At 38.3% G+C, this 25,199-nt stretch overlaps 1 protein-coding gene across 4 annotated transcripts in view; it reads right to left on the bottom strand.

The window, feature by feature from the left end:
- Positions 1–25,199, bottom strand: part of TyrRS (Tyrosyl-tRNA synthetase) — a 151,951-nt gene that overhangs the window by 22,125 nt on the left and 104,627 nt on the right. For all 4 annotated transcript variants that reach the window (XM_067135701.2, XM_067135700.2, XM_067135702.2 and 1 more), the window contains 2 exons: positions 22,819–23,034; positions 22,130–22,246 (listed from right to left, as the gene is read on the bottom strand). In XM_067135701.2, the coding sequence (XP_066991802.1) occupies positions 22,130–22,246; positions 22,819–23,034 (333 nt within the window). The remainder of the gene's footprint in view (positions 1–22,129; positions 22,247–22,818; positions 23,035–25,199) is intronic.

Genomic DNA, 25,199 nt, shown 5'->3' with positions numbered 1-25,199 from the left:
CAATTCTTCCTTCAATGTTGTGGACAGACAATACGAATCATTAAAAAAACCCGGGGAGGGGGGGAGCACAGTGTATATGGACAGATGGTATTCAAGTCCCAATATCTGTAGGACTGTCAGACTAAAGCAGTTGGCATCGTGATGGCAAATCTGAAAGGAATGCCAGAGTTTATTTAAAGATAAAAACTTCATTGTTCCGTATTGAAATTATTAATGTTAAAAATTAAATAACTGAATATTGAATACTGAATAGGTTGAACCTCCTTTTCAATTATTTAATTTTTAACAAAGTCAGAGTTTGCGAAAAACTGAAGAAAGGGTGAAAAAATGTCATTGCAGAGAGAACACCTTCTAGCAATAAAGTGGCAAGATGTTTGAGATGTGTACATGCTGAGCACTGCACATGATGGATGACATGACTGAAATACCCGCAGCAAGCAGGAACCATCAGCAGTAGTGGACTATAACAAATTCCATCCAATTGCTGGCATATTATGCATTCACAAGGAAGTCGATCAAGTGGTGGAAAAAATTATTCTTCCATCTGTTTGATCTTGCCATAATGAATGCCTATATACTGTACTGTAAGGCTTGTTCATAAAACTTCCCCTTTCGAAATTTTGTGAGTGTTTAGTGGATGATTTGGTAAGTAGTGTTGGGGCTGAAATTACTGAAGAACCACGAGCATCAACTGTAGGAAGGCTAGTAGGCAAAGATCATTTTCCACACAGAATACCTGCAGTGAACGTGAAGAAAGGAGAACATGCATAGCACAAATGCAAGGTCTGCTACGAAAAGTCCAAACACGACATCTGCCGTACTGTGAAGAAGATGACAACCGTATATCAATCACTGTAATTGTGACGTAGGTCTTTGCATAGTAGAATGTTTTGACTGTTACTATACCAAAGCTAGGTATTGGGAATAACAATGTGTAATTCTGCTGTTCAGTGACTGGAAACTATCAAAATTTTCTGAGTGAATTAGAAATTCAAGTGTGTGAACAACGATATCAGAATGTACTAACATTTTTGCCTGAGTTCCTTTCCAATGCTGAAGGTGAGCATTCTTGAATTGATGTCATGTGATAGTCCACTTTTTCTAGAATATGTATATGAAAATGTTTATTAATATTGCCAAAACTGACAGAACCATGATTTTTTCTGAGTCTAAATCATGCCAGTACAGGGTAGGGACGCTATCTTGACTCGCCTGGGCTCGTAGTTTTAAAAGTGGCAACAATGCTGTAGAGACGCCATGCAACATAACCTAAGAATGTAGCTGATAGCATACATTAGTTACATACCTATCTTACCTCAGAGCGCATAAACTCTCCCCACATCATGCGCATACGAACTGGTGAAAGGAAAAGAGCCTCATGTTCGATGGTGATCTAAGGTAGTGTTGTTACAATGTTTTAGAAACAGGAACATTGGAGTTGGATAAAGATTGAATGTGCCAGAGGTCGTACAGCACGACAGTGTCATCATGGTCTTGAGGAGGCTTGCAGGGAATCTGCATTGCCTTACAGAACAGTGGCATGGTGGGTAAATGCTTTCAACAAGAGACGCCAAAATGTGGCAGACATGCGTCGAACAGATTGTCCTAGTGTTAGTGAAGAGGTACATGCTTTTGCGGCATTACTGAACAATGATTGACGCCATACAATTCGTGAGTTGGCCCGAGACACCATATTAGCGCATATGACTGTGCTTCAAATTCTTAAGGAAGCCTAGGCATGAGAAAAACTGTATCACGACGGGTTCCACATGATTTGACAGAAATGCAGAAATGGTTATGATACGACGCTGCTCGTAACCACTTTGCGTGTTATGAGCGCGAAGGAGAGACTTTCTTACGCCGTATCATTATGCTGGACGAGACATGAGCCAAATTGTACGAGCCACTACTGAAACACCAATTGAATGAATGGTGTCATTATGAGTTACCACAAAGATCAAAAGTTTGTCAGAACCCCAGCAATGAAAAAGTTGTGGCTATTCTTGTGTAAAACTTTGATGGTGTTATCCTAACACATTACATTCCTCCATAGCAGACCGTCAATGTGCAGTTTTACTGTTCATTTTTGGAACACAACCTGCGACCAGCAATGAAAAAGAAGCGGCAACACTTTTTACAGAACCCACCCATCATTTTGCACGACAACACTCGGCCACATACAGTGCAAGCTGTGGCTGATTTGTTCAGTTGATGGTGCTGGGAATTACTGTACCATCCACCATACACCTCAAACTTAAGCCCATGTGACTTTGACTTGATCCCAAAGATAAAGGAGCCACTTCATGGCATTCGCTTCAGAACTGTTCCAGAGATTCATCAGGCAAATGTATTTTATGAACAAGCAGAAAATAATTTTAACACTTCACATTGTATTGTAAGACACACAAGAGAAAAATTACAAAATGCCATGTGGATTATGCCAACATTCGTATCTAATGAAAAAAAAATCCGTCATCATTTTTTGTTTCTTAGACGACTGTTCATTTTCTTCTAATTTTGATGACGCCTCGCCTTTCTCCAGTCTTTCTATAATTTTCAGTTTTTCACTGACAGTTAACCTTTTAGATTTCATTTCTCAACCACTCAGATTGAAAACTCTTACTACTGACTTATTTGAAACTTCGAAAAGACTTCCACACTCTGTTCATACTTCTCAAGTACAGTAGCCTACAACACTCGCTGCCGGCGCACTTACCCTTTACTTGGCTTACAGTTCAGTGACCTTGGGCTGTGGGGAAAGGAAGGGTAAATTCTAAGTGCATTCCTCTTTCACTGTCTCTGCTTCCAAGATTATGGTAATCTGAGCTGTTCCACGTGCAGCAACATGCTCATTTGTTTCCAAAGTTTGCAGCATTCTGGCAGCAGTGTGCATATAGGCCTACTACTACATCGTAGAGAAATGAAGTTCAGTCTCCTCAAATATCAATGATTTCGTCTTCACGCATTGCATTAAAATTCTTTTAAACTAGGCAGAGACAATTTTACTCAGCGTGATGATTAGTGGGTGTAAGAATTAATACTTTAAAAAATAACTCTCCGAGACCCGCGAATTAACTGCAAAGCAAATTATCTGCACGCGAATTATCGGGAGTGTACTGTAATTTAATAGTAGCCTCTATTAAAGTTCCAAACCTTGTATTTCAACTTTATCCAACTGGAGATTGCCTCTTGAATTTGAAACTTTTTTTAATGAAGTCATCATTTTCCTCTACTCTAGCAAATTCAAGCTTTTAAGGATTTAACATAAATGTTTCTACATTTCTAAATATTTTTCTTTCAATGCGGTCCATAGGCGGCCAAATTCGGAAACAAGAAGAAACAATGTCATACCATTTTAATTAAGGTGTTTCTTTTTCAGGTATAATTTCGTTACCATTTGTTTTCTTTTCAGGTAGTTAAATTTTATTCAAAATTAGTTTTGGCAGACTGAAGAACCTAACAGTTATAAATTAACTCAGTTGATACTGAAAACAGTTGGCTTGAGATATCACAAATCATACAGCTCAGACAACAATCCTGGCATAACTAGTCTTGCAACAAAAATCCAACCACGTTTCAAGAGCTTCAAAATATTAGAAAGACCGTTACTAAATCATTAAGAAAAAAAAGGGAAGAAGTAAAATTGCAAACTATAGAACAAGAATTTAAGAAACATTACTCACAAAATTACCACAGAACTTTCAAACAAAAATTGACTAAGAAATCCCCATCATAACTCCATTTTACCAATAAAAATGGAGAAATTGCCTACACTAATAGCACTAACAGTGAAATCCTCACAACATACATTTCTAAACTATTAAATGTGAATCACCTCCAGAAAACTTTCCTAAAGGAATGCAGATTCAATTCGAACAAATACAGTGGAATCTCAATTCTCCATTTTTGGAGGGACCACGAAAAAAGAAAGAATGGGAAAACTGAGAATGTAGGAAAGAATGGAAACCATCAACAATTTGGCTAAAAGTCACAAAAATGAAATACTATACGTATAATTATAATCTTACAAACACTCCTAAACCAAACCAAACCACAGCCCCACTGGGCCTTCCCCTACCAAGCGACCGCTGCTCAGCCCGAAGGCCTGCAGATTACGAGGTGACGCAAGCTCAGTATGACGAATCCTCTTGGCCGTAATTCCTGGCTCTCTAGATTTGTGTCACCATCTCACTATTAGATAGCTCCTCAATTAAAGGTAACACTAGCCGACATGATTTTGCGGTAAAATAGAAAATATGTAATTCTTATGGAAATCGCTGCCCTGATTCCGAAAATGATGCTATTTTTTTCCTATCACATCTAGTTTTGACGCAATTCGGTGTTTTAGTATCTGCATGAACTCGTAAGATGTAATGTTGAGATATGTCCTCGCGCAACATTTTTTAGAATACAATTATGTGATTTGATTTGTTATTGTTTGCATTTTATTATAGGTTTATTGCTGTCTAAATTTTCATTTTGTAATTGGGGATTTCCTGGTAAATTCATAAAAAACTCCCCCAGATATGCAATAGACCGCGAGGTATGAATGATTGAAGATAAGACAGTTGAGAGTTTGTCTTTCATCTTAGACCACTTGAATAATCAGACGTGTTAAAAGCCCCAGCTCTTATGCAATGTTTATGATGGACTGATAAAGCAGTTTCCTTTCAAAGATAACAGTCCGAAAATATTATACTCAAGAAGATGAACTTGTATTTTGTATGGATGTTTCAAATCTTCTACGTCGATTGGGAGAGAAAGAGTATGATCCTAGTAACTGGCGTGTTTTTACTGACTCTTCCAAAATAAGGTTAAAGGCTGTTTTGCTTCATAATACAAATGTTCTGGCTTCCGTCCACTTGCACACTCCACAAAAATGTCTGAAGTATACGAGACCTTAAAGTTGGTGCTTGAAAAAATTAAATATCATGAGCATGGGTGGCAAATTTGCGGTGATTTGAAGATCATTGGATTGTTGCTGGGACAACAAAAAGGCTATACAAAATGTCCCTGTTTCCTATGCGAATGGGATAGCAGGGCATGGGATAAACATTGGGATACAATGAATTGGACAGAAATGAAACAACTACAACCAGAATCCAAAAATGCCTTGAATGTAAATCTTACTGACCGTGAAAAAATTCTACTTCCACTCTTGCATATCAAATTTGGATTGATGAAACTGTATGTCGAGGCATTAGATAAAAGTAGTCTATGCTTCCAATATTTATCCACTAAATTTCCCTCATTATTAGATGCAAAAATCAAAGAAGGCGTATTTGATGGACCACAGATTTGTAAACAGATGAAGGATAAAAGTTTCACAGACACGATGACCAAAATTGAGAAAGAGGCACGGAACGCATTCAAAGATGTAGTGACTAAATTCCTTGGCATAATTAAGGACCCTCAATACAAAGAAATTGTGAGGAAAATGTTGGTAAAGTTTAAGGAACTTGGTTGTAATATGAGCCTTAAGCTTCATTTCTTAGCTTCGCATCTGGATTATTTCCCTCTAAATTTAGGAGCTGTCAGTGAAGAACAAGGTGAAAGGTTTCACCAGGATCTCAATGATGCAGAACGACGCTATCAGGGACGTTAGGATGTGAATATGATGGCCGATTACTGTTGGTCGATTACACGAGACGACCCTTCTAGAGATCATTCAATAACTTCAAAAACCCGGAAATTCCACGGAAAACGGGAAAAGACGGAGGAGTGAATCTAACCTGCACATAATGTAAGTAACAAAACTATGTATGTTTAACCATGTAATTTTTATTCAACGTACGGTTATATTAATTTAAAAGCAACTGTACAGTCGAAACTAAATAGGCGCTTTATGTTTCAGTTTCACAAATTTCAATATACATTAAAAATATAATACATACTATCTACTTGCTTACAAAGCAGCATTTTATGTGTATTCAATGCATGAAAAATATGATTACGTTTTGCAAGCTGAAATTTACATAAATACATCAAATTTAATCAATACTAAGTATCAACAATTTTATGTAAGAACCAAATAATATTTTGTAAAATTGCCACCAAACCAGACGTGATTCGCCAAAACTATTTTTTTCTCGAATTTTGCGTTAAGAAATTAATAAAACCCACCTAGTTTCGTTTTTACCGCACAAAAAAAGTTTTATTTTGCAGGCTAGTGTAATCACATACGCTGCATGGACCTGGAACCAGCCCTCATATCCAGATAAAAATGCCTGACCTGGCAGGGAATCGAACCTGGGCCCTCTGGGTGAGGCAAGCAAGTTAGACCGCAGGGCTGGCTTCAAACATTAATTACCGGTACATGAGTACAGTGAGAGGCGTACTAGGGAAATGAGGAGTGAGGTAGTTTCCCGTTGCTTTCCTCACCTAGCCAGCCGTTGCTATTACATATCAGTCTGCCAAGCCCACCCCAGTTTTACCGGGGAAACCTCGTCAGTTTCCCATGAAAACTTCTTTCAATTCAGCGACCTTGATCCGCCAAACTCTTCGAAAAATTGAATTACGACAATCTAAACAACAATCGACCACGCATAGTTTTTAAATCGCTAATCTAATAATCCAACACAATGGCAAAATTCCTTCTTTTTTAATCTTCCATTGTAATTTAGTCACTGGTATACTGATCGTAGTCAGTTTCTGGAAATCTTGTACCCAAAGAGCATAAGTGCTTGTACCGCAAAAATTAGGCCTACATTGACTTTTAAAGGTAATTTATGTTAAACTCGTGAATATGGTTTCGAATATAAGTATTGATTCTTGAAAGTTCTTGAATGCATTACGGTATATTCAATTCCGCCTGTCACTAATCACATTCAAATCGGAAAAAAAACCCATCAAAACTTCAGAAATTACAGTTATTCACACCTTGAACTCAGCTGGAAAATGCGCTCGCTGCACAAATCGGTACTAGTGGGAAATAATACAAACGTTTTAAATGCAACGTTGCGCAATAAAACAAATGCGGTTTTTATGACATTTTAACAAAAAACATAAAATTCCCAGTCTTATATTAAGACCAAAAGAGTAATAGGCAATTCCAAGACCTCTCATGCCTATATGTATGAAAGGAGCAACATCTGTTCTGGTCTTGATAACATAATTTTATACGATAATATTAAAAATACTCATATGACCTCCCAGTAACAAAATCCAGAAAATTCATCTACACAGATGACATCGCATTAGTCGCCCAATACCATCGCTTCGATGAGTCAGAGTCAATGCCTCCATCAGACTTAAAGATTCTAGACGATTACTTTCGTCAGAACCAACTTAGACGAAACCCACAAGAAAACTGTTGTGTCTACCTTCTACTTGTGGAATAGAAGTGCTGGGTACAATGGCAACAGCAATGCTCGTTACCACATCATCACATCGTTAAGAAGAAGAGCAGTACTTTAGCAACCCAAAATATCTGGGAGTCACCCTGGACAGGTCCTTGACCTACAAATATCACCTCTGTAATGTGTCAGCCAAGTTCAAGACCAGGAAAAACATCCTTCAAAAGCTGGCGGGTACATCCTGGGGTGCTAATGCTCAAATCTTGAAATCCACTGCTCTTGCTCTCTTATTCCATTGCTGAATATTGATCCTCCACCTGGCTTAACAGTGATCACACTGGATTAGTAGACACCCAGCTGAACCAAGCAATGCCTGTCATTACAGGGTGCATTCGACCAACTAACACACACTGGCTTCCACCCTAAGCCACATACCAACTCCATCCCCACGAAGATCACGGTCCCTGCTTAACTTATGGAAGAAAGTAGAAAAAAATCCTCAGTCCCCTATTCATTCTGACATAGCAGTTTCTCCAGCTAAACGACTGAAATCCAGACACCCTTCTTGGCGTACTACAATGAATCTACAGGACACCTCCTTTAATGTATCGGATGCCTGGAAAAAACAGCAATCCTCGTTACCACATCATCACATCATTAAGAACCCCTGCAAGTGCCCATATGGATTTCTCCTTCCCAGACGACAGTGGAGGATGCTAAACCGAATTAGGACCGACCAAGGTAGATGTGGTGCCACTCTCTTCAAATGGGGATGGAAAACATCACCGCATTGTGACTGCGGAGAAGAAGAGCAGACAGTGGATCACACTGCATTTGAGTGTCCTTTGCATGCTTATAGAGGCTCTATATAGGACTTACACTGTGTCTCAAGTGAAGCTCTTTTCTGGCTCTCAACTTTTGATGTGGATCTTTAGTTATGAACTTGAGATGGTTGTTGTACATATTGTATATAATACTACATTCATCATACGCTAAGTAAATAATATTAAAATACTTAAGAAGGAGCAGTTTCGATTCCTGCCTGAAAGCCCAGTGACTATACAATGCTCTGAGGGAAGTGCTGAAAACCTGTTTGTTTGTTTATTTCTTACAAAATTGTACACAATTATTTTAACACTCCTAGTCAATACTATATATTTTTACGTCCAATTAAGACGAAAGTTCACACATAAATAGACATGTTTCAACCCGGCATTGGGTCATCCTCGGTAAGACGTATGAGGCATTAAAATTATAGGAAATACACAAAATGAAATTTTAGTTTAAAAGTATTTTAAAAAGCTTGATGAAAGTTAAAAAACTGTAACTGTGAAATGTTGATAGTTAAAACAGTCTTGAGATGGAAGTCTTTCTGTTTCAATGCTTTTTGTTGTCCTTTGGTGTGGTTCAACTGGTATCTGTACACCGATGGCTTAGTTTTTGTGATCCGACCTGGGCTGATATACATAAGTATTATTGAACAGTCTGATTTTAGTCTGTAAAATGGATAATACTAATCGAGTTAAGGTTGAAAAGTGGTGACTAACAGCAACAACATTTAGATTAATGAAGAACGAAAATTAACTTACATTAGTTGGCCCGCTTGTATCACCCATGTTCTCTGATTATGAGTTCAGCTCTCAACTGACTTGCTCCCGCAGTCGAGTCGCAAGATGTGTTGCTGCAAGGAAGTGGAGTGGGGAAATGGGGCGAAGCTTGCGGAAGAATATTATATTATATTATTATATATTATATTATATTATATATTATATTATTATTATTATATTATTATTATGCCGGTGGCCTCCAAACCCGGGTGATAGGCTATCCACGTGCTTATGAAAATGCGGCTCTACTAACGTTGAATCTTAATGCGTAAGTTGGCGCGCACACACAGCCCCCAAACTGTCGGAATTAACCAACGAAAGTTAAAATCCCCGATCCGATCGTGACCCCTTGAACTGAAGGCCAACACATGCTAACCATTTAGCTATGGAGCCAGACACACTCATATTATACATACTGGTATCAAAATATTGCAATCGTGACATACGCGATGAAAATAAAAACGTGACTTTTACGTCGCTTCATTTCACTTTTCCTTACATCTCATAGCAATTGGAAAACCTTCAAGGCCAGTTCTCTTAATGCAAATTAATGATATATGTGGATATAATGGTGATAACCTGTACTTTGGAGATTCCGTAGATCCTTCGCAAACGGTAGGTTAGAGATCCCACATGGCGGGGCTCAGACAATGTCACAGAGGTTAGAAATTCAACATGGCACACCTCGGACAATGTCACAGCGGGCTAATGGAGGCTGCCAACTTAGGAATTAGTTTCAAGACCAGGCTGCTGAAAAGATTATTGGTCTGGCTTGGTTAGGTTCAGCTCGTAACAAGACAACTGGGCAGGGGCAACAAAGTGGTCAACAAGCCTTAAGCATCCCACACACATCACAAGGTACGACGCGATTAATAACCCTGTGACAAATTAAAACGTACCCGGAGCACGCCGTGACTATTTTAAACTGCGTGATTTTCTCATTTCCAATAGCAACACAGAAAATGGTGGCAAATTTGAGTTTTACACTGCCTCCATTTTAATTCTTATAAATAATAATACTTCTAGGGGCCTGTTAGTGGGTTGAGGAGAAGCGTTGGCGCCAGAAGGCTCATAGTGATGTTGCGCATGAATAACCTTGCGCACACCACTCCAGCCTACGAGATCGCTGCTCAAGACTAGCAACTCCTAATCGCCCGTACATTTTTGTGTAACATACATACTGTACCAGGAACTGTTCCAGCCCTGTACATTGTTTTATAATTGCCGGAACATATGGAAAAGGGACGGCGATAATATCTATTCGTATGCCCAACATCTTGTGCTAGCGCAATATGAAGTTCCTCGTGGCGAGCTGGACACGTCACGAGCAAGGAACCTGCGGGTGACGTCACTATCACATGTTGCACACCTCTCTATCGAATGTGCTGGAAGGAAATGTCTAACTTTTCAGCCGATTAAGTTATGGAAATGAGACATATATCATCGTGTAGCTCATGTTCTAAATGTAAACATGTCTTAATTTCAATAAAATCCATCGAGGCATTCAAGAGATATAAGCACATTTCCCCTCCGTGATGTGGCAAGCAGCCTTGAGTCGTACGGGATATAAGCAGCAGGCCAGACCACAGCAATTCAGTTCACATCCTTCACAGCTGGCTAGCATGTCACGCTGCACGCGACGAGTCGAACTAAGTATTCCTACTGCCGGACATCGTAATACTTAGAAAATTTTGACGGCAAGTTGACACTTAGTTTCTGCGAATAACAGTGTGTAACTTATAAATTGTGGGACTTGCAATTCGTCACACATTCAGACTTAGAAAATTAACGTGTGTGTAACATCAAAGTCATAAAGACTTGTAATATTTCACCGATATTTGAACTTGACAAATATCTTAGTTTTCGTATGAATAACCCTAACCAACTTGAAGTGAGCACGGCTACTTCGCATTGTAATGATCTTGAACTATTTCAATTGCAAATATCGTGATTGTAGGTCACAACACATTAACTATTTTGAGTATTATCAGAGCCTAGAACACTTTAATTTGTGCCGAAACAGACTGTACCATTTAAAACAACACGTGTGGATAGACTGTGTAGTGAACTTCGTAATTCAGTGAAGTATAGGACTTATACATGAATAATTGTAGAACTGTGTTAGTGAGAATTAACATTACGAGATATTACGAGAGAGAGCCATTTATTTATTTCTTTGCTGTGAAGGTGAGCCATAATAAACTGTGCTTCAAATGAAAGTTATTCTGACTAGTAAATATGTTGGAAGATATATAGATAGCCTAGTCAATACTATTCATTTATTTACCTTTCACCTTAACATCTAGTACATGTTTCGAGAATATTATGCATTCTCTTCCTCAGCTAGTGGATTAAAATTCAGTATACAATAAGACCTGACTAAAATACGGGGGCCCCCATTAAAAATTAAAAACAATGAGTATGACAATGTGACACTTAAAAATTTTGGATAGTACAAACATAGAATTAAAATCCCATTTTGTCAAGTACAAATTAAAAACACAATATAGTAATGTCTAATTAAATACAACGTCTTGTGATGATATGAATTCACAGTGTCCTTGAAGTTGCCTTGCGTAGTTCAAAAATGTTGAGTTAAGAATGAATGAAATTGCATTAAAACTTGAAGTATTTTAGTCAGGTCTTATTGTATACTGAATTTTAATCCACTAGCTGAGGAAAAGAATGCATAATATTCTCGAAACATGTACTAGATGTTAAGGTGAAAGGTAAATAAATGAATAGTATTGACTAGGCGGACTATCTTCCAACATATTTACTGTTACTAAGTCAATACGGATCCAATCCCGACCATCATGGTCAAGATTATTAATAATTATTCTGACTATACGAACAGTGAGCCGTAAGTGTCTAGATGAACTGTGCAGTGAAGTGTATTACTCATTATCGTGATTTACGATAATAGACAGTGCTCCGACGTATTTCTCATCGAGTGAATGGTGATTATTTATGAAACAGTCATCAGTTCTAACAGTGCAAAATCGAATGGTGCACATTTTCAACCTAGTCAGTTGGACTTTCTTGTGTTAAAGCCACTCTTTTAATAACATGAGAAATCCTGACTCGTGACGACGGAGATTGACGGAAAACGACGGAGATCGACGGAGATCGGCGTAGAACAACGGAGATCAGCGTCGATTTGGTACTATGCGGGACAGTTCCAGGGACGTGGTACTATGGAACATCTTGGTGTCTGCTGACAGCTGAGTTCCAGATTGCTGTTTGCAGAGCAGTATTCAACTGTTCGAGCTCAACGAGAAGGCGTATATCAGGTGATATCAGTGCTTTTTCCATTCAATTCTGACTTTGAGCAGAACTTCTACAAACAGTGTCATTACTGACAAAGAACATTAAAAGTTCACTTAACCCTCCGTTACACGCGCCGCGGAGTGAGAGTCCGCACTTTATTATTCTTTGGTGTCATAGGCCGAAAATACAAGGCAGAACGGGCTGCCTTCTTGTAGCTTCCTTCTGCAACAATACAAAGGCCGTGACGGCCCGAGAATGTCTGAGTAATCGCCAAGCTGTCAATTACAGAAGTTTATATTGTCAACTGCAGACTTGCGGAGTCTGAGTCCGCAGGCATGTATTGGTGAGTTGTTAATCTTACTCACTCTTTTGGTAAGTCATCCATTCTTCCCTTACTATTTATTATAAAATTATATACTTTTACTACCTACAAGTGTAGTAGTGGGCTCATTTTGATATATTTTCTACTTGTAATTATTTACAATGGGATAAACATGATAATACAAAATGACCTATGAATAACGATTTTGCGTCCTTTTTCCAAGGAGTTGATTCCGAGAGTTATGGATCAAATCGAGCAGTGGTTGGACGACGATGAAGTTGGTGCGAGTGATGACAGTGATCGAGACGTCGTAAACGATAGTGATCATAATTCTTAGAGCGAACAGTCCACGTGTGAAGAGGACGTGACTGAAAGTGAGCAGCATGAAATATAATATGTTGGAAAGGAAGGGACCAAGTGGAATCATCGGCCTGCCAATAGAAAGGCCAGGAAACCTGAACATAACATTATAAAACACTTGCCTGGAGTAGTAGGAGTTGCAAAGAATGCATGTTCTTTACCGACAAAATGCTTCAAGAAATCGTAACATGCACGAATCGCTATATATATATATATATATATATATATATACACCCTTGTGTCATACATGTCAAGAAAAGACAAAGTTATATTGGTTCTATCTACTTTCCTTGAATACCATTCTGTTGATGACAATTCAAATGGATGAAAACCCTCAATGATTACCTTCTACAATGACACGAAGTCGGGCGTTGATAAGGTGGATGAAATGAATTGCACTTACTCCATGGCAAGAATATCACGACGTCGTGACTTCTTCCGTGCGATATATATCAATTAATAGAATGCAACGATTACAATTTTATTCCAAGAAGCAAATTAAGAACCAATTATTGTTAATTTACAATTAGTTTTCTTAAGTCCCGTGATTTGCGGTTGATAACTTCTAATTTATACTAAAGGACTGACATGTTCTGGTAAATGTAGATTATATATACATTTATCAAAATAAATAAAATCAAAATAAAGTAATTACGGTATAAGACAGATTGAAAAAAGAGAGAAATAAGGAATTCTTGGAAACAGAATTGAAATGAAAGGAATGGAAGCTTACAAACAGTCGCGGACTGTCAGTCCGCGCGCGTGTAGTGGTGTTGCAACAGAGCGCGCGTTTAACGGAGGGTTAATTAATATTTTAGTTGCAAGACAGACTTTCAAATAACAGTGTGCTCTCGTATATTCTCATTTATTGGAACTTTGAAATATCAATTGAGTGCATTATTCGTAGTGGAAGTATATCATAAACTCTTAACACACAATATTTTCATGAAGTGTACAATAATTTACAAAAGAGTAGGACGATACTCAGAACTTTATACAAGAAGACTAGATTTGATTTCAAGTGTTTTCATATTTGAGTTTGATATGTTCTCGAGAAGGAATTACCAAATTTACTTTACGCAATTCATGTAGAAAGTGTAATCTGATATCGCAAGTGCCGATAGAAAGACTTTAGGGTTTCTTATTTACTTACAACATTCTTATTTATTGATATATGCAATGAAAGTTATAATGGACATAACAGATTGAGGAAAGGTATTATTCAGTTGAATTTCACTTGAATTTCGATATTCTATTGTTGAATTTGGAATTTATTTTCTATTAAAATTTTATGATTCGGCGACATAATAGGGTGGCCTTCCAGAGACTGAATAAAGGAAAGAAAGATATAATATCTATTATTTCGCCTTGTGATCCTCCCTCTCTGTACCACCTCCTAAGGACTAGGCACCCCTTTGATAGACCTCATGCTCTTTAAAATCAACTTTTCCTGGTACAATAAATACATACATACATACATACATACATACATACATACATACATACATACATACATACATACATACATAACCATTATAGACTGTTATGCCTTTCAACGTTCAGTCTGGAAGCCTCTGTGAATGTACTAAACGTCGCCACAATCCTCGATTTGCAACTAGTGTTGTGGCCTCATTTAGTTCTATACCTCTTATCTTTAAATCATTAGAAACTGAATCTAACCATCGTCGTCGTGGTTTACCTCTACTTCTCTTACCCTCCATAGCAGAGTCATTATTCTCCTAGGTAACCTATCCTCCTCCATTCGCCTCACATGACCCCACCACCGAAGCCGGTTTATGCTGTCAGCTTCATCCATCGAGTTCATTCCTAAATTAGCTTTTATCTCCTCATTCTGAGTACCCTCCTGCCATTGTTCCCACCTGTTTGTACCAGTAATCATTCTTGCTACTTTCATGTCTGTTACTTCTAACTTATGAATAAGATATCCTGAGTCCACCCAGCTTTCGCTCCCGCAAAGCGAAGTTGGTCTGAAAACAGACCGATATAAAGATAGTTTTGTCTGGGAGCTGACTTCCTTCTTACAGAATACTGCTGATCGCAACTGCGAGCTCACGGCATTAGCTTTACTACACCTTGATTCAATCTCACTTACTATATTACCATCCTGGGAGAACACACAACCTAAATACTTGAAATTATCGACCTGTTCTAGCTTTGTATCACCAATCTGACATTCAATTCTGTTGAATTTCTTACCTACTGACATCAATTTAGTCTTCGAGAGGCTAATTTTCATACCATACTCATTGCACCTATTTTCAAGTTCCAAGATATTACATTGCAGGCTTTCGGCACAATCTGCCATTAAGACCAAGTCATCAGCATAGGCCAGACTGCTTACTACATTTCCACCTAACTGAATCCCTCCCTGCCATTCTATACCTATCAGCAGATGATCCATGTAAACTACGAACAGCAAAGGTGAAAGATTACAGCCTTGTCTAACCCCTGTAAGTACCCTCAACCAAGAACTCATTCTACCATCAATTCTCACTGAAGCCCAATTGTCAACATAAATGCCTTTGATTGATTTTAATAATCTACCTTTAATTCCATAGTCCCCCAGTATGGCGAATATCTTTTCCCTCGGTACCCTGTCATATGCTTTCTCTAGATCTCCGAAACATAAACACAACTGCCTATTCTTCTCGTAATATTTTTCAATTACCTGGTGCATACTGAAAATCTGATCCTGACATCTTCTCTGTAGTCTGAAACCACACTGTTTTCATCCAACTTCCTCTCAACGACTGATCGCACCCTCCCTTTCAAGATGCCAGTGAATACTTTGCCTGGTATACTAATCAATGCGATACCTCGATAGTTGTTGCAATCCTTCCTGTTCCCTTGCTTATAGATAGGTGCAATTACTGCTTTTGTCCAATCTGAAGTTACCTTACCAACACTCCATGTTAATTTTACTACTCTATGAAGCCATTTCGTCCCTGCCTTCCCACGATACTTCACCATTTCAGGTCTAATTTCATCTATTCCTGCTGCCTTATGACAATGAAGTTTATTTATTATCCTTTCCACTTCCTCAAGCATAATTTCACCAACATCATTTTCCTCCTCCCCAAGAACTTGGCTGTTCGCAACACCATCAGGATGATTTCCTTTCACATTGAGAAGATGTTCAAAATATTCCTTCCACCTCTCCAGTGATTCCCTGGGATCTATTATGAGTTCACCTGAATTACTCAATACACTGTTCATTTCCTTTTTCCCTCCCTTCCTAAGATTCTTTATTACTGTCCAGAAAGGTTTCCCTGCTGCTTGACCTAGCCTTTCCAGGTTGTTACCAAAATCTTCCCGTGACTTCTTTTTGGATTCAACAACTGTTTGTTTCGCTCTGTTCCTTTCATCTACGTACAAATCCCAGTCTGCCTCGGCCTTATTTGGAACCATTTCTGATAAGCCTTCTTTTTACGTTTACAAGCTGCTTTCACTTCATCATTCCACCAAGATGTTCGCCTTTTCCCATCTTTACATACAGTCGTTCCTAGGCATTCCCTTGCTGTTTCTGCTACAGCAACCCTGTACGCCACCCATTCACTTTCTATATCCTGAACTTGCTTACTGTCTACTGTTTGAAACTTCTCACCAATCATATCCATGTACTTCTGTCTAATTTCCTCGTCCTGGAGATTTTCTACCCTTATTCGTTTGCAGACAGATTTCACTTTCTCTACCCTAGGCCTAGAGATACTTAGTTCACTACAGATCAGATAGTGGTCTGTATCATTGAAAAATCCGCAGAAAACTCGTACATTCCTAACAGATTTCCTGAATTCAAAGTCTGTTAAGATACAGTCTATTATGGATCTGGTACCCCTAGCCTCCCATGTGTAGCGCTGAATAGCCTTATGCTTGAAGAATGTATTTGTAACAGCTAAACCCATACTAGCACAGAAGTCCAGCAAACGCTTCCCATTCCCATTAGCTTCCATATCTTCCCCACATTTACCAATCATCCTTTCGTATCCTTCAGTTCTATTCCCAACTCTCGCATTGAAATCGCCCATTAGCACTATTCTATCCTTGCTGTTGACCCTGACCATGATGTCACTCAATGCTTCATAAAACTTGTCAACTTCATCCTCATCTGCACCCTCACATGGTGAATACACGGACACAATTCTAGTCCTAATTCCTCCAACTGACAAATCTACCCACATCATTCGCTCATTTATTTTCCTAACAGAAACTATGTTGCGTGCAATGGTATTCCTGATAAACAGCTCTACCCCAAACTTTGCCCTTCCCTTTCTAACACCCGTCAAGTACACTTTATAATCTCCTATCTTTCTCGTTATCTCCCCTTACCTGAATATCACTTACTCCTAGCACATCCAGATGCATCCTCTTTGCTGACTCAGCCAGTTTTACTTTCTTTCTTCCATAAGCCCCATTAATATTGATAGCTCCCCATCGAATTCCATTTCGTTCACCAAGCTGTTTCCAAGGAGTCCCTCGCCTGTCAAGTGGGAGTGTGGCTCCCTTACTCCCATAGGTCCGAGGCTTGCTTAAAATGTTCTGAGCTCGGTAAATTCATGAAACAGGATGCTACCCTACTTGCACGTAGTCCAAGTGAGGATCTCTCCTCTAACGGGTTATGGACCACCGGTGGATTGTATAGTCCTAGCCGCCTGAGCACAAGGAGGGCCAGGACTCAGAATATGTCCGAGATGCCCACTCCCATTCCATAGCAACTGGTATCCCGACTCTCAGAACCACTTACTAGGCCACTCAGCCGTTGCCCATGGTTCACGAACTAGGACGTGACTACAGTAACCCACAAACATGAGGTATGTATGTATGTATGTATGTATGTATGTATGTATGTATGTATGTATGTATGTATGTATGTATGTATGTATGCAAGTTACATGCTTATATTCCTTGGAGTATATCAAGCTCACATACTCAGAATATGTCCGAGATGCCCACTCCCACCCCATAGACTCTGAGGACTACTTACTAGGCCACTCAGCAGTTGCCCATTGTTCACGAACTAGGATGTGACTACAGTAACCCACAAACATGAACCATTTTTTGTATAACTGGTTGCCGCTATCACAAGCTAAGAGTTCAGCTGTCTCTTTAAATTCAAAAAATTTTGCATATACTTTTCTTACGTATGATCAATCCATGCGGGAAAATTGTGTCCGAGGACAAATACTTTTTTAATGATCGATGCGATAAAAAGATAGATAGTCTGAGGAACTATAGATGTGGGGGAATTTAACATTGGTTTACATGGAACATTTTTGAGACCAAATAAATTGAACGATGGATACGGGAAAACGACAGTTCCGGGAACGATGCATTGAGGTTCTACTGTAATTGTGAGTCCTTATGTTCCTGTTTTTTACTACAAATGATTGGAATAAAATTTTCCCATATTACATTCTTTTTTCATTCGTCTCATTTAAGTTGAGGGCTGGGTACTTATATTGATCCATACTGATCTAAAAATTCTCCAAAATGTGGAGTGGTGGACCTTTTTGTTCACGTTGTAGAGTTTTTTAGATCTTGATCTATTGTAGTATAATTGTTTGGCAATACAATCGAAAAAATAAGAAAATGAACATCTAACCCTGGACATAATACAGACGTTATGATTTCTGAGGATTCTCTAAATAATGCCACTCAAATGCGATGCTAAGATAGTCCCTTATGGAAGTTCACTGCCAATCGCTTTTCCAGTACAGTACTTGCTCTAATTATCGGAATGATGGGATGTTAATGCCGTCCATTCGTGAGATACAGTTTATTGAAAAACGCTTTATCGAGGATTTAACATTGATGGGAATGAAATTTCTCGATGGTTGATCCAGGAAATCGTTTCTTCGAGCAACGGATAACGTGGAATTTTTACAAAGTGATTTAATTAGGATGCTCGTGGGACTACGTAATCTGAACGAATAATCCTGGAAAGTTTCTGGGAATTTATAATCAAGATTCCACTGTATCTAGAATATTAAGAAAGTCATGAAATTGCTAAAAAGCAACAAAGCTGCAGCGGAAGACCAAATAACTGCAGAACTATGGAAAAATGCAGGAGGTGATTTCATCATGAAACTTTATGAAATTATACTGGAAATTTGCCAAAACTGAAAAATTCTTGGTTTGGAAACAAGCAATCGTACATGCAATACACAATAAAAAAAAAAGAAATTAGACTGACCTCTCTCCTGTAGATAACTTATAAAATTATTTTTAAAATCCTCCTGAACCAGGCTGAGTTTCAAGAGGACCAAGAACTCTTTGAATACCAAGCTAGATTCTAAAGAGGAAGGTCATGTTTAGAGCAAATTCTTAACTTGAAAAACTCAATAGCTTATTTCCGTAAAATAGTCAATAAAATTTATGTTATCACATTTGTTGATTTCAAAAAAGGATATGACACCATAAATCGTAAATCACTTCTCAAATGTCTTACCAGAATTTGGACTTGATCAAAAAGCAAGAAATATTATCAAGGAAACGTTCACCAAAACAAGTTAGGTAAAGTTTATGGGTGGATGTAGTCATGGATTTCAAATAAACACATGAGTCCAACAAGGGGACAGACTCACCCCATTACTTTTCAACTGTGTTTTTGAAAAAGTGGTCAGAGAATGGAGGAAAACAGGTGCACAATCTCACTGTTTAGGACCAAAGATTAAAACTGACTGTCTAGCCTTTGCTGATGATATGACACTCTTCATCTCCCTAGCGTTTATCCCGCGTAATTGCATGGTTCACTTTTCTGCACCTCACTTTCCATCGCTTCAGATCCTTGGCGTCAACTGGAGTAATGCCCATCAAGCACATGTCCTCCCAAGGTGTGTCAAGCCTCTCTTCCTAGGCCGTCCCCATAGTCGACGCCCCTCAGGGTTCAAATTTAGTGCCATCTTCACAACTGAGGTACTACTGCCGTGCAGTATGTGACCATACCATCTTAGAAGGGTCTCCCGCATTTTGTCAGTAATTAGAGCCACTTCAAATGTCGAAGATATGGCACTAATTGCCAAAAAAATCCCAGATGCATAAAAACAACTTGCTATACTACAAGAACAAGCAGCAAAAACTGTACATCACTGTCATATGAAAATCTAAGTTTATGGCTGACAGCAAAACTGTGCTGCGGGAAATTAACATTGAAACTAGTGGATCTCCAGAGTGAAGAAATTTAAATACTTAGGTGAATGAATTACAGAGAATGATAATGAAAAGAAATCCATAATATGAGGCGTCTAGTATCAAAACCGGCCAAGTCACTCAAGGCATATTTTTCAATACGGACGAAAAACCTGTAGAGACAAAGCAATGATGGTCAGAAAATATTTTTTTTCACAGTTATATCCTTAATGGTTTAATATTTAAGTTCCGCTGTTTTGAGAAATCTAACTCATAATTAACCCATCTTTTTTGTTAATTTAAATTTTGACTTGGCCGTTTTTGTTGCAATTTTGTACAATTTCACAAGGTATGAAAGTAAATCTTTCAGTTCAACACTCGGAACAATATCCACGTTACAGCATACAATGACAAAATACGAGCACACCGGAAATGGGATTGCTTTGGCGCCAATGACGGTAAGAAGCCCGCAAATACGTAAATCAGTGTTGCAAACGAACAAAAGCAAAATATTATGACTTCAAAGAATATACATTACAAGGAACAATTTTGCCTACTGATATTATCACATTGTTGCTTAATGTAACAACACAAGATTCCAGATAATGATGCTGCATCATAAAGATTGTCGCTCGTTCCTTGACTTGGCCGGTTTTGAATTCACTGGCTGCATGACTTGGCCGATTCTGTTGCACGACCGAGATTTCAGTGCTCTATAACATGAAGACATGGACGATTTTAAAGCATATTCTTGTTTCACCTGATAGTGTTATACTTCTACTTCAAATTTATAACCTTAACTCATTTTCGTAAATTTTGTGACTTGGCCGGTTTTGATACTAGACGCCTCATATAAAGAATTTAGAAGATGGAAACTAATAAACTAACAAAAACTGCTTACAACAAACAATGCCTCCTCTGGAACAGTAGGATTCAACATTGCATAACAGTAATTAAAGCAGAGGGCACTATGTATGTGTATGTTCAGTCTTCAGCCCTAAGGCTGGTTGGATCCTCAACAGCTCTGCCATCAGCTGTCATAGATGCCCAGGCATCACTGAAGAGGCGTACCAGGGAAATGAGGAGTGAGGTAGTTTCCCGTTGCTTTCCCCACGGAGCCAGACATTGCTATTACACATCAGCCTGCCAAGCCCACTGAAATGCATGCACCGACCGACCCTATGAGCAACAATTTCATACCATTCATAGCAGGAACTGGCTGTACAAGGAATGGCATTACTGAGGGCACTATATGCTTCAGAAACCCTTAATCTACAACAAAAAGGATTAAAGGAACAATCAGAGATTAAGAAACAAAAAATCATGAGAAAAATCTTAGGGTCATGATTTAAAAATCAAATTCATTACCCTAAACCTAATTTGAAATACAGTATATCGTGTTTCCAAAATCACAGATATGATGTGACTGCGATGAATCCAATTTACAGGGCATTTAGAAATAAGGGACTTTACCAGATTTTGCCATAAAATGTACAAATTTCTGCAAAACAAGTCCTCTAGACCAAGCTTTCTTTTTTTTTTTTTGCTTTACGTCGCACCGACACAGATAGGTCTCATGGTGATGATGGGATAGGAAAAATCTAGGAGTGGGAATAAAGCGTACAGCCCCAATATTTGCCTGGTGTGGAAAAGGTAAACCATGGAAAAACATATTCAGGGCTGCTGACAGTGCGGTTTGAACCCACTATCTCCCGGAAGCAAGCTCAAAGCTTTATTGGATTAGGATCACCATATCTACTAGATCGGAATGAAATCAGAATTACAGTCCAAACATGGTGATTTGAGGAAGAAGGACAGGAACCTATATGAGGTAAATGGTCAGAGAAACAGAAACTTCTACAGTCCTTAAGAATAAAGAATTAAGGGACAAAAATGATGACAAAACAAATTTTTGTTTCCAAGTAGTCCTAGGTGACCCATTTACAAAAAAAGGAGAAGAAGAAGAAGAAGAAGAAGAAGAAGAAGAAGAAGAAGAAGAAGAAGAAGAAGAAGAAAACTCCTACATAAGTGTTGTTAATAAAAATCAAAAAATATTATTAACATTCAAGCATAAAAAGTACTCTCCACTTTATAAATTATCCTGCAATAAATAATATCGAAGTTCTCACCTACATCAATCTTCTCCACATACAGAGCATCTGCATCTGGGTGTCGAGATATTTCTACTATTTTCCCCACCCGAATATCAAGCCGATGGGGTAGTAACTCATCTGTAGCTGCAGTCTCTGTAAACCACAAACACTGAAATAGGTACTCAACATTAAAATAAATAAAAAATTACCATAATGCATCCCATAAATTATTTCAATTTTTTGATGGGAGAAGAGATGGTTGAATGAATCTCTTGGATTATTATTATTAGACTATTATTATTATTATTGTTGTTATTATTATTATTATAACCACAGCAAAGTTAATGAAGTTCTGGGAGAAGAAAAATGGACTAACCAGCAAGTCAATTGTTTACCGTGGTCCAAAGTAGACCAAACTCGAAGAAATTATGATAACAATAAAAAACACATATATGGTCCAGTGGCAACAGACCTTTGTACAGAGGTTTAATAATTAATTATTGAATTCATTAAATAAACAAATAAATATAAATAAAGAAATTGCAATATGATATGGATTCCCAAATAGCCAGTGAAGTAAACGTGCTGAAATCCAAAAACAGACATAACAAGAAATGGAGAAGAAAATAAAGCAATTGCATCATAATGAAGAATAGCTCTTAAGTTTAAGGGAACAGGAGGGGGAAATAACAAACCCCTAGAGGTTAAAATAATATTAAACTTACTCTGAATAGGCTTATATGCTTTATCTACCAAACTTTTGAGTTCAGGTTTCTGAAATGCCTTTCGTATGGGGTCAAGCAGCTGATTCAAATAAACTTCCACACTCGCCTTCAGATCTGCAGGGTGTACTTCCACTTTGGAAAAAGCCATTTCCAGTGCTTCATAAGTAGCAAATGACACATCACCTCCATTTTCAGGGGCTCGAGAAATTTTATATTCTGCAAAACACAAGATTGAGGGTTTATTGATGTATAACAGAGAATAAAAGCCTTCTTATGTTTTAAATACCATAAAAGATTACAAGGAACAATTTAAGTTAGCAAAATCAAATTCTACAATGACTTTTAAACAAGAACAATTCCAAAAATTACTTTTAATATTTCTGGAATTTTAACTGTAAACTATTTTTAAAGATTTGCGTACAGACTTTCACAGTTTTTATACCAATAAGAGGAGATAATTTTGTTTGCTTAGTCTCTGTCCCCAAATCTTGCCATCAGGAAGGGCATCCAGCCATAAAAATTTCTTGCCACAACCATGTTAATGACAGCTTCACAAAATAAATGTTCCAGAGTAGCCTCTCGATCGGATCTTCAGGAGAGGAATTTTGTAAATAAGAAGGAGGTTGGGATTAGATTAAGTGCTCTAAATACTGGACCAAAGAATGGAAAGAACAGAGAGATTGTAAACATATGCACAGAAGAAAGGTGAAAATCTTGTGTGTACAAGAAACAAGGTGGAAAGGTAAAAAGGCAATGCAGTTAGCGGAAGGATTCAAGCAGTTTTATAGCAGTGCTGATGGACGCACAAGAAATGGAGTGGGAATTATAGTGGATAGAGATCTACAAGGTGAGATTTCTGAAGTTAACAGACTTAACGACCAGATTATGAGTATCAGGGTGAATATTGATGGGCATGAGACTACAATTGTTAGCGTGTATGCACCCAAAACTGGATGTTTGGTGGAGGAAAAGGAGAAATTCTGGAGGGACTCGGATTGGTGTACCGATAGGAATACCAGATGGGGAGCACATACTAATAGGAGGACATACAATGGACACAATGAGCAGAAGAGTAGTGAGATGGAAGTATTCATGGAGGCTGGTGTTATGGTGAACGAAATGAAGAAAGGGGCTTTTAACCTTTTAACCTTGCTGTGGTTAATACCTTTCTTTAGAAGAAAGAAGAGCAATTTGTGATATATATATAAGTGGGATCAGGAATAGTCAAACCCACTACATAATGGGCATACTAAGGAGTCAGACCTTTAGCACCACCGACGAGAAAAAGTTGACTAATGCTGCTTGAAAATGGTCTGTCTATGGCAACAAAAACAGTGACACAACATTTAAGGAAGCTATGCCACGTGGGTTGGCTTGCTCTCAGTCGCTTTTGTGGTATTATTCGGAGTGGAACTGTGTTAGCTGTGTTAGCTGTTGCTGCTTTATGTGTTTATGGGTTTGTTTTCTGAATATTTTTTTCATTGTTAGTATTTTTGTTTTGTTTGTAAGTTAATCAGTGGCTAGTTGTACAGCTCTATTCTGTATTTAACATGAGCATTTTTTGAGATTATTGTCAGAAACTGATGATTTTGTTAGTGATTATCAAATCTCATATTTATCGGCAATGACATGTTCTGTCTTAAATGCTGGAGTTATTAGCATGAGCTTACGAACGGGTCCATGTTTATTAAATTGCATTAGGCCTGCATGTTTTACTAAATACTGTGCCTGTATGAAAAGGTGATATGCCGCAGATGGAGGTAACTATAAAAACGCAACGTGCTTCACAGTTACTGTTTTGTTTCGCCGCTCAAATGTCAGACTCCAACTCTCGGGGGCCCAACGGTAGAAGACAGCATCTGAAGGATGAAGGATGCTGGAGGATGTGCAGGAGTGGTGGAAGATCAATAATAGTATTTATAAGGAACCAATGCAAGAGAAATGATACTGGGAGTAACATCTGGAAGAGGACCATCAGTGCACAGTGGTGGAATAGAGATGTACAGAAGGAGGTGAAACTTAAGAAGGATGCTGAAAATGGGACAGGACAGGCTGTTTGGTAGACAAAGAAGCATATGTATTAACAAAAGAACAGGCAAAAAAAAGCTGTGGTTAGGAAAAAGCACAGTCAATAAACAGAGCATATGCAGACCTAGATAGAAATTAAGGGGTCAACCAGATGATTCAAATAGGTAAGGCGCAACATAAGACATCCAAAGACATCACATCAGTGAAACAGATAAAGGATGAGGCGAGAGTAGTGATATAATGTGATGGAAGAGTACTACTAAGATGGAAGGAGTACTTCGAGAGACTACTAAACGAGGAAAACCCGAGGGATAAATTTGAGGATGGAGGAATCAATGAGGGAATGGTACAAG

The sequence above is a fragment of the Anabrus simplex genome, chromosome 1 (assembly GCF_040414725.1).
Source record: "Anabrus simplex isolate iqAnaSimp1 chromosome 1, ASM4041472v1, whole genome shotgun sequence".
In the NCBI taxonomy this organism is placed as follows: Eukaryota; Metazoa; Arthropoda; class Insecta; order Orthoptera; family Tettigoniidae; genus Anabrus; species Anabrus simplex.
The sequence above is the reverse complement of the archived record's forward strand: the minus strand, read 5'-3'. Positions and strand labels throughout refer to the sequence as shown.